Below are 15150 nucleotides of genomic sequence, written 5' to 3'. Positions count from 1 at the left end.
ATCCCTTAATTCTCGGATTTTGTTATTCCAGAACTCCGCAATTCCAGGATCCCACAACTCTTTGATCCCACAATTCCAGCATCCCATAAATCTGGAATTCCCTTTATCTAGAATCCCTTCATTCTCAGATTTTGTTATTCCAGAACTCCACAGTTCCAGGATCCCATAAATCTGGCATGCCCTTCTTCTAGGATCCCATAATTGCAGGATTTCATTTTTCCATCATCCCACAATTTCAGCATCCCACAAATCTGACATTCTTTTTTTCTAGGATCCCATAATTGCAGGATTTCATTTTTCCAGGTCTCCACAATTTCAGAATCCCACAAATCTGACATTTTCTTCTTCAAGGATCCCATCATTCTCTGATTTTGTTATTCCAGGATCCCACAACTCTCTGATCCCCCAATTCCAGGATCCCACAAATCTGACATTCCCTTCTTCTAGGATCCCATAATTTTCAGATTTCATTATTCCGTGACTTCAGGTTTCCATAAATCTGACATTCCCTTCTTCTAGGATCCCATCATTCTCTGATTTCATTTTTCCACGACCCCACAACTCCAGGAGCCCCCAACTCTTTGATCCCTCAATTCCAGGATCCCCCAACTCTTTAACCCCACAATTCCAGGATCCCCCAACTCTTTAACCCCACAATTCCAGGATCCCCCAACTCTTTAACCCCACAATTCCAGGATCCCCCAACTCTTTAACCCCACAATTCCAGGATCCCCCAACTCTTTAACCCCACAATTCCAGGACCCCACAACGCTTTGATCCCTCAATTCCAGGACCCCCCAACTCTTTGATTCTGTAATTCCAGCATCCCATAAATCTGGCATTCTCTTTTTTTAGGATCCCATAATTCTTGGATTTCATTTTTCCAGAACCCCACAACTCTTTGATCCCTCAATTCCAGGACCCCACAACTCCAGGATCCCACAAATCTGGCATTCTCTTTTTCTAGGATCCCGTAATTCTTGGATTTCATTTTTCCAGGACCCCATAATTGAAGGACCCCACAACTCTTTGATCCCTCAATTCCAGGATCTCACAAATCTGACATTTTCTTTTTCTAGGATCCCGTAATTCTCGGATTTCATTTTTCCAGGACCCCACAATTCCAGGATCCCACAAATCTGACATTTTCTTTTTCTAGGATCCCGTAATTCTCGGGTTTCATTTTTCCAGCATCCCACAACTGTCTGACCCCACAATTCCCCAAATTTTCCCAATCCCAACCCCACCCAGGTGGATCCCGCAGGATTTGGGACCTCGGGGCAGAATTCCAACCAGGAAAGGCTCCAGCCCCATTCCCAGTTTGCTCCCAGTCGTTCCCAGTTTGCTCCCAGTTTGTTCCCAGTCATTCCCAGTTTGCTTCCAGTCTGCTCCCAGTCATTCCCAGTTTGCTCCCAGTTTACTTCCAGTTTGCTCCCAGTCATTCCCAGTTTGCTCCCAGTTTGCTCCCAGTTGGTTCCCAGTCTGCTCCCAGTCATTCCCAGTTTGCTCCCAGTTTGTTCCCAGTTTGCTCCCAGTTTGCTTCCAGTTTGCTCCCAGTTTGCTCCCAGTTTGTTCCCAGTCATTCCCAGTCATTCCCAGTTTGCTCCCAGTTGGCTCCCAGTTTGTTCCCAGTCATTCCCAGTTTGCTCCCAGTCATTCCCAGTTTGCTCCCAGTTGGTTCCCAGTTTGTTCCCAGTCATTCCCAGTTTGCTCCCACTTTGCTCCCAGTTGGCTCCCAGTCATTCCCAGTCATTCCCAGTTTGCTCCCAGTTTGCTCCCAGTTGGTTCCCAGTCTGCTCCCGGTCATTCCCAGTTTGCTCCCAGTTTGTTCCCAGTTTGCTCCCAGTTTGCTTCCAGTTGGCTCCCAGTTTGCTCCCAGTTTGTTCCCAGTCATTCCCAGTCATTCCCAGTTTGTTCCCAGTTTGTTCCCAGTTTGCTCCCAGTTTGCTTCCAGTTGGCTCCCAGTTTGCTCCCAGTTTGCTCCCAGTTTGCTTCCAGTTGGCTCCCAGTTTGCTCCCAGTCATTCCCAGTCATTCCCAGTTTGCTCCCAGTTGGCTCCCAGTTTGTTCCCAGTCATTCCCAGTTTGCTCCCAGTCATTCCCAGTTTGCTCCCAGTTGGTTCCCAGTCATTCCCAGTTTGCTCCCACTTTGCTCCCAGTTGGCTCCCAGTCATTCCCAGTCATTCCCAGTTTGCTCCCAGTCATTCCCAGTTTGCTCCCAGCCCGCTCCCAGTTTGCTCCCAGTCGTTCCCACTTTGCTCCCAGTTTGCTCCCAGTCATTCCCAGTCATCCCAGCCCGCTCCCAGTTTGCTCCCAGTTTAACCCCCGCGGTTCCCCGTGCAGACATCGTGAACACGGCGCGGCCGGACGAGAAGGCCATCATGACCTACGTGTCCAGCTTCTACCACGCCTTCTCCGGGGCCCAGAAGGTACCGGGAGCTTCCGGAACCTTCCCCCCGGATCCGTGATTCCGGAACCTTCCTCCCGGATCCGTTCTTTCTGGAATTTCTGGAATCTTCCCCCCTGGAATTCTCTCTCTCTCTCTGCTCTCACCACGCTCGCTTCCCTTGCAGCCGCGGCCGCTGTCGCTCAGGGGGCGCCGGGGCCGGCCCTGGGTGGCTCATGAAGGGTTAAATCTGCCCGGGGGTCCCGGATTTGGGGCAATTCTGGGGGGATTTGGGGGGAAATCCATGGGGATCCACAGGAAATCCATGGATTTCCATGAAAATCCACGGAAGTCAGTGGGAAATCCATGGCAAATTTAGTGGAAATCCATGGGAAATTCAATGGGAAATTATTGAGATGACATGGGAAATCCATAGGAAATTAGTGGGAATCTTTGGAAATCCATGGATTTCCATAAAAATCCACGGAAGTCAATGGGAAATCCATGGCAAATTTAGTGGAAATCCATGGGAAATTCAATGGGAAATTATTGAGATGACATGGGAAATCCATAGGAAATTAATGGGAATCCTTGGAAATCCACGAGATTCCATAAAAATCCATGGGAAATCCATGGGAAATTATTGAGATGACATGGGAAATCCATAGGAAATTAATGGGAATCTTTGGAAATCCACGAGATTCCATAAAAATCCATGGGAAATTCATGGGAAATTTAATGGAAATCCATGGGAAATTCAATGGGCAATTATTGAGATGACATGGGAAATCCATAGGAAATTAATGGGAATCCTTGGAAATCCATGGGATTCCATAAAAATCCACGGAAGTCAGTGGGAAATCCATGGCAAATTTAGTGGAAATCCATGGGAAATTCAATGGGAAATTATTGAGATGACATGGGAAATCCATAGGAAATTAATGGGAATCCTTGGAAATCCATGGGATTCCATAAAATTCCATGGGAAATCCATGGGAAATTCATGGGAAATTTAATGGAAATCCATGGGAAATTCAATGGGAAATTATTGAGATTACATGGGAAATCCATAGGAAATTAGTGGGAATCTTTGGAAATCCATGGGATTCCATAAAAATCCATGGGAAATCCATGGGAAATTATTGAGATGACATGGGAAATCCATAGGAAATTAATGGGAATCTTTGGAAATCCACGAGATTCCATAAAAATCCATGGGAAATTCATGGGAAATTTAATGGAAATCCATGGGAAATTCATGGGAAATTATTGAGATGACATGGGAAATCCATAGGAAATTAATGGGAATCCTTGGAAATCCATGGGATTCCATAAAAATCCATGGGAAATCCATGGGAAATTATTGAGATGACATGGGAAATCCATAGGAAATTAATGGGAATCTTTGGAAATCCACGAGATTCCATAAAAATCCATGGGAAATCCATGGGAAATTCATGGGAAATTTAATGGAAATCCATGGGAAATCCATGGGAAATTATTGAGATTACATGGGAAATCCATAGGAAATTAATGGGAATCTTTGGAAATCCATGGGAAATTTGTGGGAATCCATGGGAAATTTGTAGGATTCCTTGGGAAATCAGTGGAAATCCATGGAATGGAAATGGGAAATTAGTGGAAATCCATGGGATTCCATGGGAAATCCATGGGAAATCAATGGGAACCCACGGGATTCCATGGAGATCCATGGAAATTAATGGAAATCCATGGGAAATTAGTGGAGGATTCCATGGAGATCCATGGGAAATTAGTGGAAATCCATGGGAAATTATGGGAAATTCATGGTAATCCACAGGATTCCATGGGAAATCCATGGGAAATGATGGGAAATTCATGGTAATCCACAGGATTCCATGGGAAATTAATGGAAATCCATGGGAAATGATGGGAAATTCATGGTAATCCACAGCATTCCATGGGAAATCCATGGGAAATGAATGGAAATCCGTGGGAAATTAATGGGAAATCCATGGAAATCCATGGAGAAATCCACAGCAAATCCAGGCATGGGGATTGAGGGACGAGACCGAGGCAGCACCGACCCCCCATGAGCCGCCCCGGGCGCGCTGCCCACGCTGGGAATGGTTTGTTTGGGAATCCTTTGGGGATTCTTTGGGAACGCCGCTGGAGCCGTGGCCCTCGCTGTGCTCTCCCCCCCGGGCAGATATCGTGGGCACGCTGCGGCCCGACGAGAAGGCCATCATGACCTACGTGTCCTGCTTCTACCACGCCTTCTCCGGGGCCCAGAAGGTGAGCCCGGCCCCGGAGAGCCCCGCTGGCACCTGGGATCTGCTCTGGGAGCTGGGATCTGGGATTTGGGAGCTGGGATTTGGGAGCTGGGAGCTGCCTGGCTGCTGCTCTGCCTGCCCTGGCCACGGGGAGTTGGGGCCTGGCTCTGCTGAGCTCTGCTGCCTTTTCCTTGGGGTTCCTCCTGTGTTCCCTTCCTCGTTCCCTGCCTTTGTTCCCGTGGTTTTCCCCCTTTTCCCCTCCTTTTGCCATTTATTCCTTTCCTTTTCCCCTTTATTCCCGTGGTTTTCCCCCTTTTCCCTTCCTTTTGCCTTTTATTCCTTTCCTTTTCCCCTTTATTCCCGTGGTTTTCCCCCTTTTCCCTTCCTTTTCTCCTTTATTCATTTCCTTTCCCCTTTATTCCCTTCCTTTATCCCTTTCTTTTCCCCTTCTTTTATTCCCTTCCTTTTTCCTTTTGTTTATCCCTTTCCTTTTCCCCTTTATCCTCTTAATTTTTCCTTTTATTTATCCCTTTCCTTTTTCCCTTTGTTCCCTTCTTTTCCCCCTCTATTTCCTTCCTTTTCCCCTTTATTCCATTCCTTTTGCACTTTAATTCCTTCCTTTTTTCCTTTACTTTATCCCTTTCCTTTTCCCCTTTATTCCTTTCTTTTTGCACTTTATTCCTTTCCTTTTTTCCTTTCCTTTATCCCTTTTCTCCTTCCCTTTATTCCCTTTCTCATTCCCTTCCTTTTTCCTTTTCTTTATCCCTTTCCTTTTCCCCTTTATTCCTTTTATTTTCCCCTTCATCCCCTTCTTTTTCCCCTTTATTCCCTTCCTTTTCCTGCTTCCTCCCTTCCTTTCCTTTCCCTCCTTTTCCCCCTTTTCCTTTATTTGATTTATAAATTTCTTTTGTTTTTTTCCTTCATTGATTTCCTTCATTGATTTCCTTTATTTATTTCCATAATTAATTTCCTTTATTGATTTCCTTAATTAATTTCCTTCATTGATTTCCTTATTTGATTTCCTTTATTGATTTCCTTATTTGATTTCCTTATTTGATTTCCTTTATTGATTTCCTTCATTGATTTCCTTTATTTGATTTCCTTTATTGATTTCCTTAATTAATTTCCTTCATTGATTTCCTTCATTGATTTCCTTTATTGATTTCCTTCATTAATTTCCTTAATTAATTTCCTTTATTGATTTCCTTTCTTTCCTTCCTCCCCGGCCGTTGGATTTTCCTCCTCGTGACCCTTCCCAGTTCCTCTTCATCCTCTTCATCCTCCTCCTCCTCCTGGATTCCTCCTCTGCCTCCCACCCAGGTACCTCCAGCCTCTTCCTCCTCCTCCTCCTCCTCCTCCTCCTCCTCCTGGGGCGGATCAGGATCGGGATCGGGATCGGGATCGGGCCCACAGAGCGCTGGGGTTCCTTTTTCTTTCCCCTTTCTTTTATTTTCTTTTTTTTTTTTTCCTTTCCCCTCCTTTTTTCCCTCTTTTCCCCCCTTTTCCCTCTTTTCTCCCAGTTTTTTCCCCCTTTTTTTTTCCTATCTTTTCCCCTTTTTCCTCTCCTTTCTTTCTCCTTTCTTTCCTTCAAACTTTTTTTGAGGTTCCCATTCCCATATTCCCGTATTCCCATATTCCCATATTCCCATATTCCCAATCCCAAAGTATTCAATCCCAAAATTCCCAATCCCAAAATATTCAGTCCCATATTGCCATGTTCCCATTCCCATAATTCCATATTTCCAATCCCAAAATATTCAATCCCATATTCCCACTCCCATATTCCCAAATTCCCATATTCCCATATTTCCACATTCCCAATCCCCTATTCCCATATTCCCATTCCCATATTCCCATATTCCCATTCCCAAATTCCCGTATTCCCATTCCCATATTCCCAATCCCATATTCCCGTATCCTAAATTCCCATTCCCATATTTCCAAATTCCCATAGTCCCAATCCCATATTCCAAATCCCAAATTCCCATATTCCCAAATTCCCTAATTCCCATATTCCCAATCCCATATTCCCATATTTCCATATTCCCATTCCCATATTCCCGAATTCCCAAATTCCCACATTCCCAAATTCCCATATTCCCATATTCCCAATCCCATATTTCCATATTCCCATATTTCCATATTCCCGAATTCCCACATTCCCACATTCCCATATTCCCATTCCCATATTTTCACTCCCAAATTCCCAAATTCTCCTATTCCCAAATTCCCAATTCCCGAATTCCCAATCCCATATTCCCATATTGCCATTTTTCGTTCCCGTATTCCAAATCCCATATTCCCAAATTCCCATATTCCCATTTTCCCATATTCCCAAATTCCCATATTCCAAATCCCATATTCCCAAATTCCCATATTCCCAGATTCCCATATTCCAAATTCCCATATTCCCAAATTCCCATATTTCCATATTCCCAATCCCATATTCCCAAATTCCCATATTCCCAATCCCATTTTCCCAAATTCCCATATTCCCAAATCCCCAAATTCCGCGTTCGTTCCCGCAGGCGGAGACGGCGGCCAACCGGATCTGCAAAGTTCTGGCCGTGAACCAGGAGAACGAGCAGCTCATGGAGGACTACGAGCGCCTGGCCTCGGATGTAAGGGGGGAAATGCCCCAAAAACGCCCCAAAAATACCCCAAAAGCAACCCAAAAAACACCCCCAAATCCCACCCCAAAAACAACCCAAAAACACCCCCAAAACACCCCCAAATCTCACCCCAAAAACAACCCAAAAACACCCCAAAAGCAACCCAAAAAACACCCCCAAATCCCACCCCAAAAACAACCCAAAACCACCCCCAAATCCCACCCCAAAAAAACCCCCAAAACACCCCCAAATCACCCCCAAATCCCACCCCAAAAACAACCCCAGAAACACCCCCAAATCCCACCCCAAAACCACCCCCAAATCCCACCCCAAAAACAACCCAAAAACAACCCAAAACCACCCCCAAATACACCCCAAAAACAACCCAAAACCACCCCCAAATCCCACCCCAAAAACAACCCAAAAATACCCCAAAAACAACCCAAAAGCACCCCCAAATCCCACCCCAAAAACAACCCAAAACCACCCCCAAATACACCCCAAAAACAACCCAAAACCACCCCCAAATCCCACCCCAAAAACAACCCAAAAACACCCCAAAAACAACCCAAAAGCACCCCCAAATCCCACCCCAAAAACACCCCAAAACCACCCCCAAATACACCCCAAAAACAACCCAAAAATACCCCCAAATCCCACCCCAAAAACAACCCAAAAAAAACCCCAAAACCACCCCCAAATCCCACCCCAAAAACACCCCCAAATCCCACCCCAAAAACAACCCAAAAATACCCCAAAAACAACCCAAAACCACCCCCAAATCCCACCCCAAAAACAACCCAAAAATACCCCAAAAACAACCCAAAAACACCCCCAAATCCCACCCCCAAAAACACCCCAAAACCACCCCCAAATCCCACCCCAAAAACAACCCAAAAAAACCCCCAAAACACCCCCAAATCCCACCCCAAAACCACCCCAAAAATACCCCAAGATATCCCCAAAATCCCTCACAGAGCAGTGAGCTCCGGGCCTCGGGTGTGAGAGGGGGAAACATCAAAAAGACCCCAAAAACACCCCAAAAATACCCCCAAATCCCCCCTAAATCCCCCCATGGATCACTGTGAGTGCCTGGCCATGGATGTAAGGGGGAAAAACCCCCAAAACCACCCCAAAACCACCCTAAAAATACCCCAAAAACACCCCAAAAATACCCCAAAAATACCCCAAAAACACCCCAAATCCACCTATGGATTACTGTGAGTGCCTGGCCTTGGAGGTAAGGGGGCAAAACCCCCAAAAACACCACAAAACCACCCCAAAAACACCCCAAAACCACCCCAAAAATACCCCAAATCCATCTATGGATAACTGTGAGTGCCTGCCTTTGGATGTAAGGGGGGAAAACCCCAAAAACACCCCAAAAATACCCTAAAAATACCCCCAAAAACACCCCAAAACCACTCCTGAAATACCCCAAAACCACCCCTAAATATCCCCAAACCCCCTCACAGAGCAGTGAGTGCCTGGCCTCGGATGTGAGCGGTGGGAACCCCAAATCCCACCCCAAAAACACCCCAAAAATACCCCCAAATCCCCATCCCACACCCCAAATCTGTGTCCCCCCAGCTGTTAGCCTGGATCCAGAGGACCATCCCAAACCCCAAACCCCATCCCACACCCCAAATCCCCATCCCAAACCCCAAACTCCATCCCAAACTCTATCCCAAACCCCAAATCCCATCCCAAACTCAATCCCACTTCCCAAACTCCATCCCAAACTCAATCCCAAACCCCAAACCCCATCCCAAACCCCAAATCCCCATCCCACGCCCCAAATCTGTGTGCCCCCAGCTCCTGGTGTGGATCCAGCACACAATTCCATGGCTGGAGATCCGGGACCCCCAGAAGACCATCCCAAACTCCATCCCAAACCCCATCCCAAACCCCAAATCCCATCCCAAACCCCATCCCAAACCCCAAATCTGTGTGCCCCCAGCTCCTGGTGTGGATCCAGAGGACCATCCCCTGGCTGGAGACCCGGGACCCCCAGAAGACCATCCCAAACCCCAAATCCCATCCCAAACCCCAAACCCCATCCCAAACTCAATCCCAAACCCCAAACCCCATCCCAAACTCAATCCCAAACCCCAAACTCCGTGCCGAACCCCATCCCAAACCCCAAACCCCATCCCAAACTCAATCCCAAACCCCAAATCCCATCCCAAACTCAATCCCAAACCCCAAATCCCATCCCAAACTCCATCCCAAACCCCAAATCCCATCCCAAACCCCAAATCCCATCCCAAACCCCATCCCAAACCCCAAATCTGTGTCCCCCCAGCTGTTAGCCTGGATCCAGAGGACCATCCCCTGGCTGGAGACCCGGGACCCCCAGAAGACCATCCCAAACCCCAAATCCCATCCCAAACTCAATCCCAAACCCCAAACCCCATCCCAAACTCCATACCAAACCCCAAATCCCATCCCAAATTCCATCCCACACACCCAAACCCCATCCCAAACCCCAAACCCCATCCCAAACCCCATCCCACACCCCAAATCTGTGTCCCCCCAGCTCCTGGCGTGGATCCAGAGGACCATCCCAAACCCCAAACCCCATCCCAAATCCCAAACCCCATCCCAAACCCCAAACTCCATCCCAAACTCTATCCAAACCCCAAATCCCATCCCAAACTCAATCCCACTTCCCAAACTCCATCCCAAACTCAATCCCAAACCCCAAACCCCATCCCAAACCCCAAACTCCATCCCAAACTCTATCCCAAACCCCAAATCCCATCCCAAACTCAATCCCACTTCCCAAACTCCATCCCAAACTCAATCCCAAACCCCATCCCAAACCCCAAATCCCCATCCCAAACCCCAAACTCCATCCCAAACTCTATCCCAAACCCCAAATCCCATCCCAAACTCAATCCCACTTCCCAAACTCCATACCAAACTCTATCCCAAACCCCAAACCCCATCCCACACCCCAAACTCCATCCCAAACCCCAAATTCCCATCCCACGCCCCAAATCTGTGTGTCCCCAGCTCCTGGTGTGGATCCAGAGGACCATCCCCTGGCTGGAGACCCGGGACCCCCAGAAGACCATCCCAAACCCCAAATCCCATCCCAAACTCAATCCCAAACCCCAAACCCCATCCCAAACTCCATCCCAAACCCCAAATCCCATCCCAAACCCCATCCCACACCCCAAATCTGTGTGCCGAACCCCATCCCAAACCCCAAACCCCATCCCACACCCCAAATCTGTGTGCCCCCAGCTCCTGGCGTGGATCCAGAGGACCATCCCAAACCCCATCCCAAACTCAATCCCAAAGCCCAAACCCCATCCCAAATTCCATCCCACACCCCAAACCCCATCCCACACCCCAAATCTGTGTGCCCCCAGCTCCTGGCGTGGATCCAGAGGACCATCCCCTGGCTGGAGACCCGGGACCCCCAGAAGACCATCCCAAACCCCAAATCCCATCCCAAACCCCAAACCCCATCCCAAACTCCATCCCAAACCCCAAACCCCATCCCAGACCCATCCCACACCCCAAATCTGTGTGCCCCCAGCTCCTGGCGTGGATCCAGAGGACCATCCCCTGGCTGGAGACCCGGGACCCCCAGAAGACCATCCCAAACCCCAAATCCCATCCCAAACTCAATCCCAAACCCCAAAACCCCATCCCAAACTCAATCCCACACCCCAAACCCCATCCCACGCCCCAAATCTGTGTGCCCCCAGCTCCTGGCGTGGATCCAGAGGACCATCCCCTGGCTGGAGACCCGGGACCCCCAGAAGACCATCCCAAACCCCAAACCCCATCCCAAACTCCATCCCAAACCCCAAATCCCATCCCAAACCCCATCCCACGCCCCAAATCTGTGTGCCCCCAGCTCCTGGCGTGGATCCAGAGGACCATCCCAAACCCCATCCCAAACTCAATCCCAAACCCCAAACCCCATCCCAAACTCAATCCCAAACCCCAAACCCCATCCCAAATTCCATCCCACACCCCAAACCCCATCCCACGCCCCAAATCTGTGTGCCCCCAGCTCCTGGCGTGGATCCAGAGGACCATCCCAAACCCCAAACCCCATCCCAAACTCCATCCCAAACCCCAAACCCCATCCCAAACCCCATCCCACACCCCAAATCTGTGTGCCCCCCAGCTCCTGGCGTGGATCCAGAGGACCATCCCAAACCCAAACCCCATCCCAAACTCCATCCCAAACCCCAAACCCCATCCCAAACCCCATCCCACACCCCAAATCTGTGTGCCCCCAGCTCCTGGCGTGGATCCAGAGGACCATCCCCTGGCTGGAGACCCGGGACCCCCCAGAAGACCATCCCGGCCATGCAGCAGAAGCTGGAGGATTTCCGCGAGTACCGGCGCGTGCACAAACCGCCCAAGGTGCAGGAGAAATGTCAGCTGGAGATCAACTTCAACACCCTGCAGACCAAACTGCGCCTCAGCGGCCGGCCCGCCTTCATGCCCTCCGAGGGCAGGATGGTCCTCGGTGGGTCTGGGGGCTTCGGGCTCCTGGGGGGCTGAAATCCACCTTGGTGTGTCTTAAATCCACCCGAAACTGCCCCAAATCCACCGTACACTGCCCCAAACCCACCCTAAACTGCCCCAAACCCACCCTAGAACTGCCCAAATCCACCCTAAACTACCCCAAATCCACCCTAAACTACCCCAAATCTGCCCCAGCCCTCCGAGGGCAGGATGATCTTGGTGGGTCTGGGGGCTTTGGGGGGCTTAAACCCACCCTAAACTGCCCCAAATCCACCCTAAACTGCCCCAAATCTGCCCCAGCCCTCCGAGGGCAGGATGGTCTCGCTGGCTCTGGGGGCTTTGGGGGGCTTAAATCCATCCTAAACTGCCCCAAAACCACCCTAAACTGCCCCAAATCCATCCTAAACTGCCCCAAATCCATCCTAAACTGCCCCAAATCCCCCCTAAACTGCCCCAAATCACCCCCTAAACTGCCCCAAACCCATCCTAAACTGCCCCAAATCCCCCTAAACTGCCCCAAATCTGCCTTGGCCTTCATGCCCTCCGAGGGCAGGATGGTCTCGGTGGGTCTGGGGGCTTTGGGGGGCTTAAATCCACCCTAAACTGCCCCAAATCCACCCTAAACTGCCCCAAATCCACCCTAAACTGCCCCAAAACCACCCTAAACTACCCCAAATCCATCCTAAACTGCCCCAAAATCCATCCTAAACTGCCCCAAATCCACCCGAAACTGCCCCAAATCCATCCTAAACTGCCCCAAATCCACCCTAAACTGCCCCAAATCCCCCCGAAACTGCCCCAAATCCACCCTAAACTGCCCCAAATCTGCCCCAGCCCTCCGGGGGCAGGATGGTCTCAGTGGGTCTGGGGGCTTCGGGGTCCTGGGGTGGGATTTGGGGGTTCTCAGTGGGTCAAATCCACCTTGGGGTGACTCTGAGGGGTTTTGGGGTGACCCTGAGGGATTTTGGGGTTCCTGGCAGCACCTGGAACAGGCCGAGAAGGGACACGAGGAGTGGGGGCACCTGTGCCAGGGGGTTTTGGTGGTGTCCCCAATTTGGGATTTCTCTGAGGGATTTTGGGATTTCTCTGAGGGATTTTTGGGGTGACCCTGAGGGATTTTTGGGGTGACTCTGAGGGGTTTTGGGGTGACCCTGAGGGATTTTGGGGTAACTCTGAGGGATTTTTGGGGTGACCCCGATTTGGGATTTCTCTGAGGGATTTTTGGGGTGACCCTGAGGGATTTTTGGGGTTCCTGGCAGCACCTGGAACAGGCCCAGAAGGGACACGAGGAGTGGGGGTACCTGTGCCAGGGGGTTTTGGGGTGACCCCAATTTGGGATTTCTCTGAGGGATTTTGGGGTAACTCTGAGGGATTTTTGGGGTAACTCTGAGGGATTTTTGGGGTGACCCCGATTTGGGATTTCTCTGAGGGATTTTTGGGGTGACCCTGAGGGATTTTTGGGGTTCCTGGCAGCACCTGGAACAGGCCGAGAAGGGACACGAGGAGTGGGGCACCTGTGCCAGGGGGTTTTGGGGTGACTCTGAGGGATTTTGGGGTAACTCTGAGGATTTTTGGGTGACCCCAATTTGGGATTTCTCTGAGGGATTTTTGGGGTGACCCTGAGGGATTTTTGGGGTTCCTGGCAGCACCTGGAACAGGCCCAGAAGGGACACGAGGAGTGGGGGCACCTGTGCCAGGGGGTTTTGGGGTGACCCCAATTTGGGATTTCTCTGAGGCATTTTTGGGGTGACCCTGGACATTTTTGGGGTCCCCCAGGACATCAGGGGCAGGGTGGCAGCGCCTGGAACAGGCCGAGAAGGGACACGAGGAGTGGGGGCACCTGTGCCAGGGGGTTTTGGGGTGAATCTGAGCGATTTTTGGGGTGACCCCGATTTGGGATTTCTCTGAGGGATTTTTGGGGTGACCCTGGACATTTTTGGGGTCCCCAGGACATCGGGGCGGGCTGGCAGCGCCTGGAGCAGGCCGAGAAGGGACACGAGGAGTGGCTGCTGACGGAGCTGCGGCGCCTGGAGCGCCTCGATCACCTGGCCGAGAAATTCCGGCAGAAAGCCTCGATCCACGAGGGGTGGACGGAAGGTACGGGCTGGGCTGGGCAGGATTTGGGGTTCAGGGAGGGATTTGGGGGTTCAGGGCAGGATTTGGGGGTTCAGACATCAAGATTTGAGGGTTCAGACACCAGATTTTGAGGGTTTAGGGGATGGATTTGGGGTTCAGGGAGGGATTTGGGGTTCAGGGAGGGATTTGGGGGTTCAGGGAGGGATTGGGGGTTTAGGGCAGGGATTTGGGGTTCAGGGCAGGGATTTGGGGGTTCAGGGCAGGGATTTGGGGTTCAGGGAGGGATTTGGGGTTCAGGGAGGGATTTGGGGTTCAGAGCAGGGATTTGGGGGTTCAGGGCAGGGATTTGGGGTTCAGGGCAGGGATTTGGGGGTTCAGAGCAGGGATTTGGGGGTTCAGGGAGGGATTTGGGGTTCAGGGAGGGATTTGGGGTTCAGAGCAGGGATATGGGGGTTCAGGGCAGGGATTTGGGGTTCAGGGAGGGATTTGAGGGTTCAGAACACCAGAATTTGGGGTTTAGGGGATGGATTTGGGGTTCAGACAGGGATTTGGGATTCAGGGAGGGATTTGGGGTTCAGGGCAGGGATTTGGGGGGTTCAGACATCAAGATTTGGGGTTCAGAGCAGGGATTTGGGGTTCAGGGAGGGATTTGGGGTTCAGGACAGGGATTTGGGGTTCAGGGCAGGGATTTGGGGTTCAGGGCAGGGATTTGGGGGTTCAAGGGAAGGATTTGGGGATTCAGGGCAGGGATTTGGGGTTTAGGGGATGGATTTGGGGTTCAGACAGGGATTTGGGATTCAGGGAGGGATTTGGGGGTTCAGGGAGGGATTTGGGGTTCAGGGAGGGATTTGGGGGTTCAGGGCAGGATTTGGGGGTTCAGGGAGGGAATTGGGGTTCAGAGCAGGGATTTGGGGTCTCAGGGCTGTCCCCACTCCATGCCCAGGTAAGGAGGTGGCACAGTGGGGGTTCAGGGGGTCTCAGGGATGGCACAGAGGTGACACAAGGATGGCACAGGGCAGGTTTAGAGGTCTCAGGGGTGTCCCCACACCTGTGCCCAGGTAAGGAGGTGGCACAGGGGATGGCACAGGGCAGGGATTTGGGGTCTCAGGGCTGTCCCCACTCCATGCCCAGGTAAGGAGGTGGCACAGAGGTGACACAAGGGATGGCACAGGGCAGGGATTTGGGGTCTCAGAGGTTTCTCCCCACACCTGTGCCCAGGTAAGGAGGTGGCCCTGCGGGACCGGGACTCGGGCACGGCCTCCCTGGCCCAGGTGCGGGCGCTGCTCCGCAAGCACGAGGCCTTCGAGTCGGACCTGGCGGCGCACCAG

General features: G+C 50.9%; 1 protein-coding gene across 1 annotated transcript in view; it reads left to right on the top strand.

Moving 5' to 3' along the window:
- The window catches only part of LOC134433767 (alpha-actinin-4-like), a 50048-nt gene that overhangs the window by 20642 nt on the left and 14256 nt on the right, over window positions 1-15150 (top strand). Inside the window, 6 exon segments of the mRNA XM_063182477.1 lie at window positions 2343-2428; window positions 7166-7258; window positions 11515-11559; window positions 11561-11740; window positions 13696-13843; window positions 15041-15150. Coding sequence (XP_063038547.1) covers window positions 2343-2428; window positions 7166-7258; window positions 11515-11559; window positions 11561-11740; window positions 13696-13843; window positions 15041-15150 — 662 coding nt within the window.

This window comes from Melospiza melodia, unplaced genomic scaffold (genome assembly GCF_035770615.1).
Source record: "Melospiza melodia melodia isolate bMelMel2 unplaced genomic scaffold, bMelMel2.pri scaffold_251, whole genome shotgun sequence".
NCBI classification, from domain to species: Eukaryota; Metazoa; Chordata; class Aves; order Passeriformes; family Passerellidae; genus Melospiza; species Melospiza melodia.
This window is presented reverse-complemented; position numbering and strand designations above follow the sequence as displayed.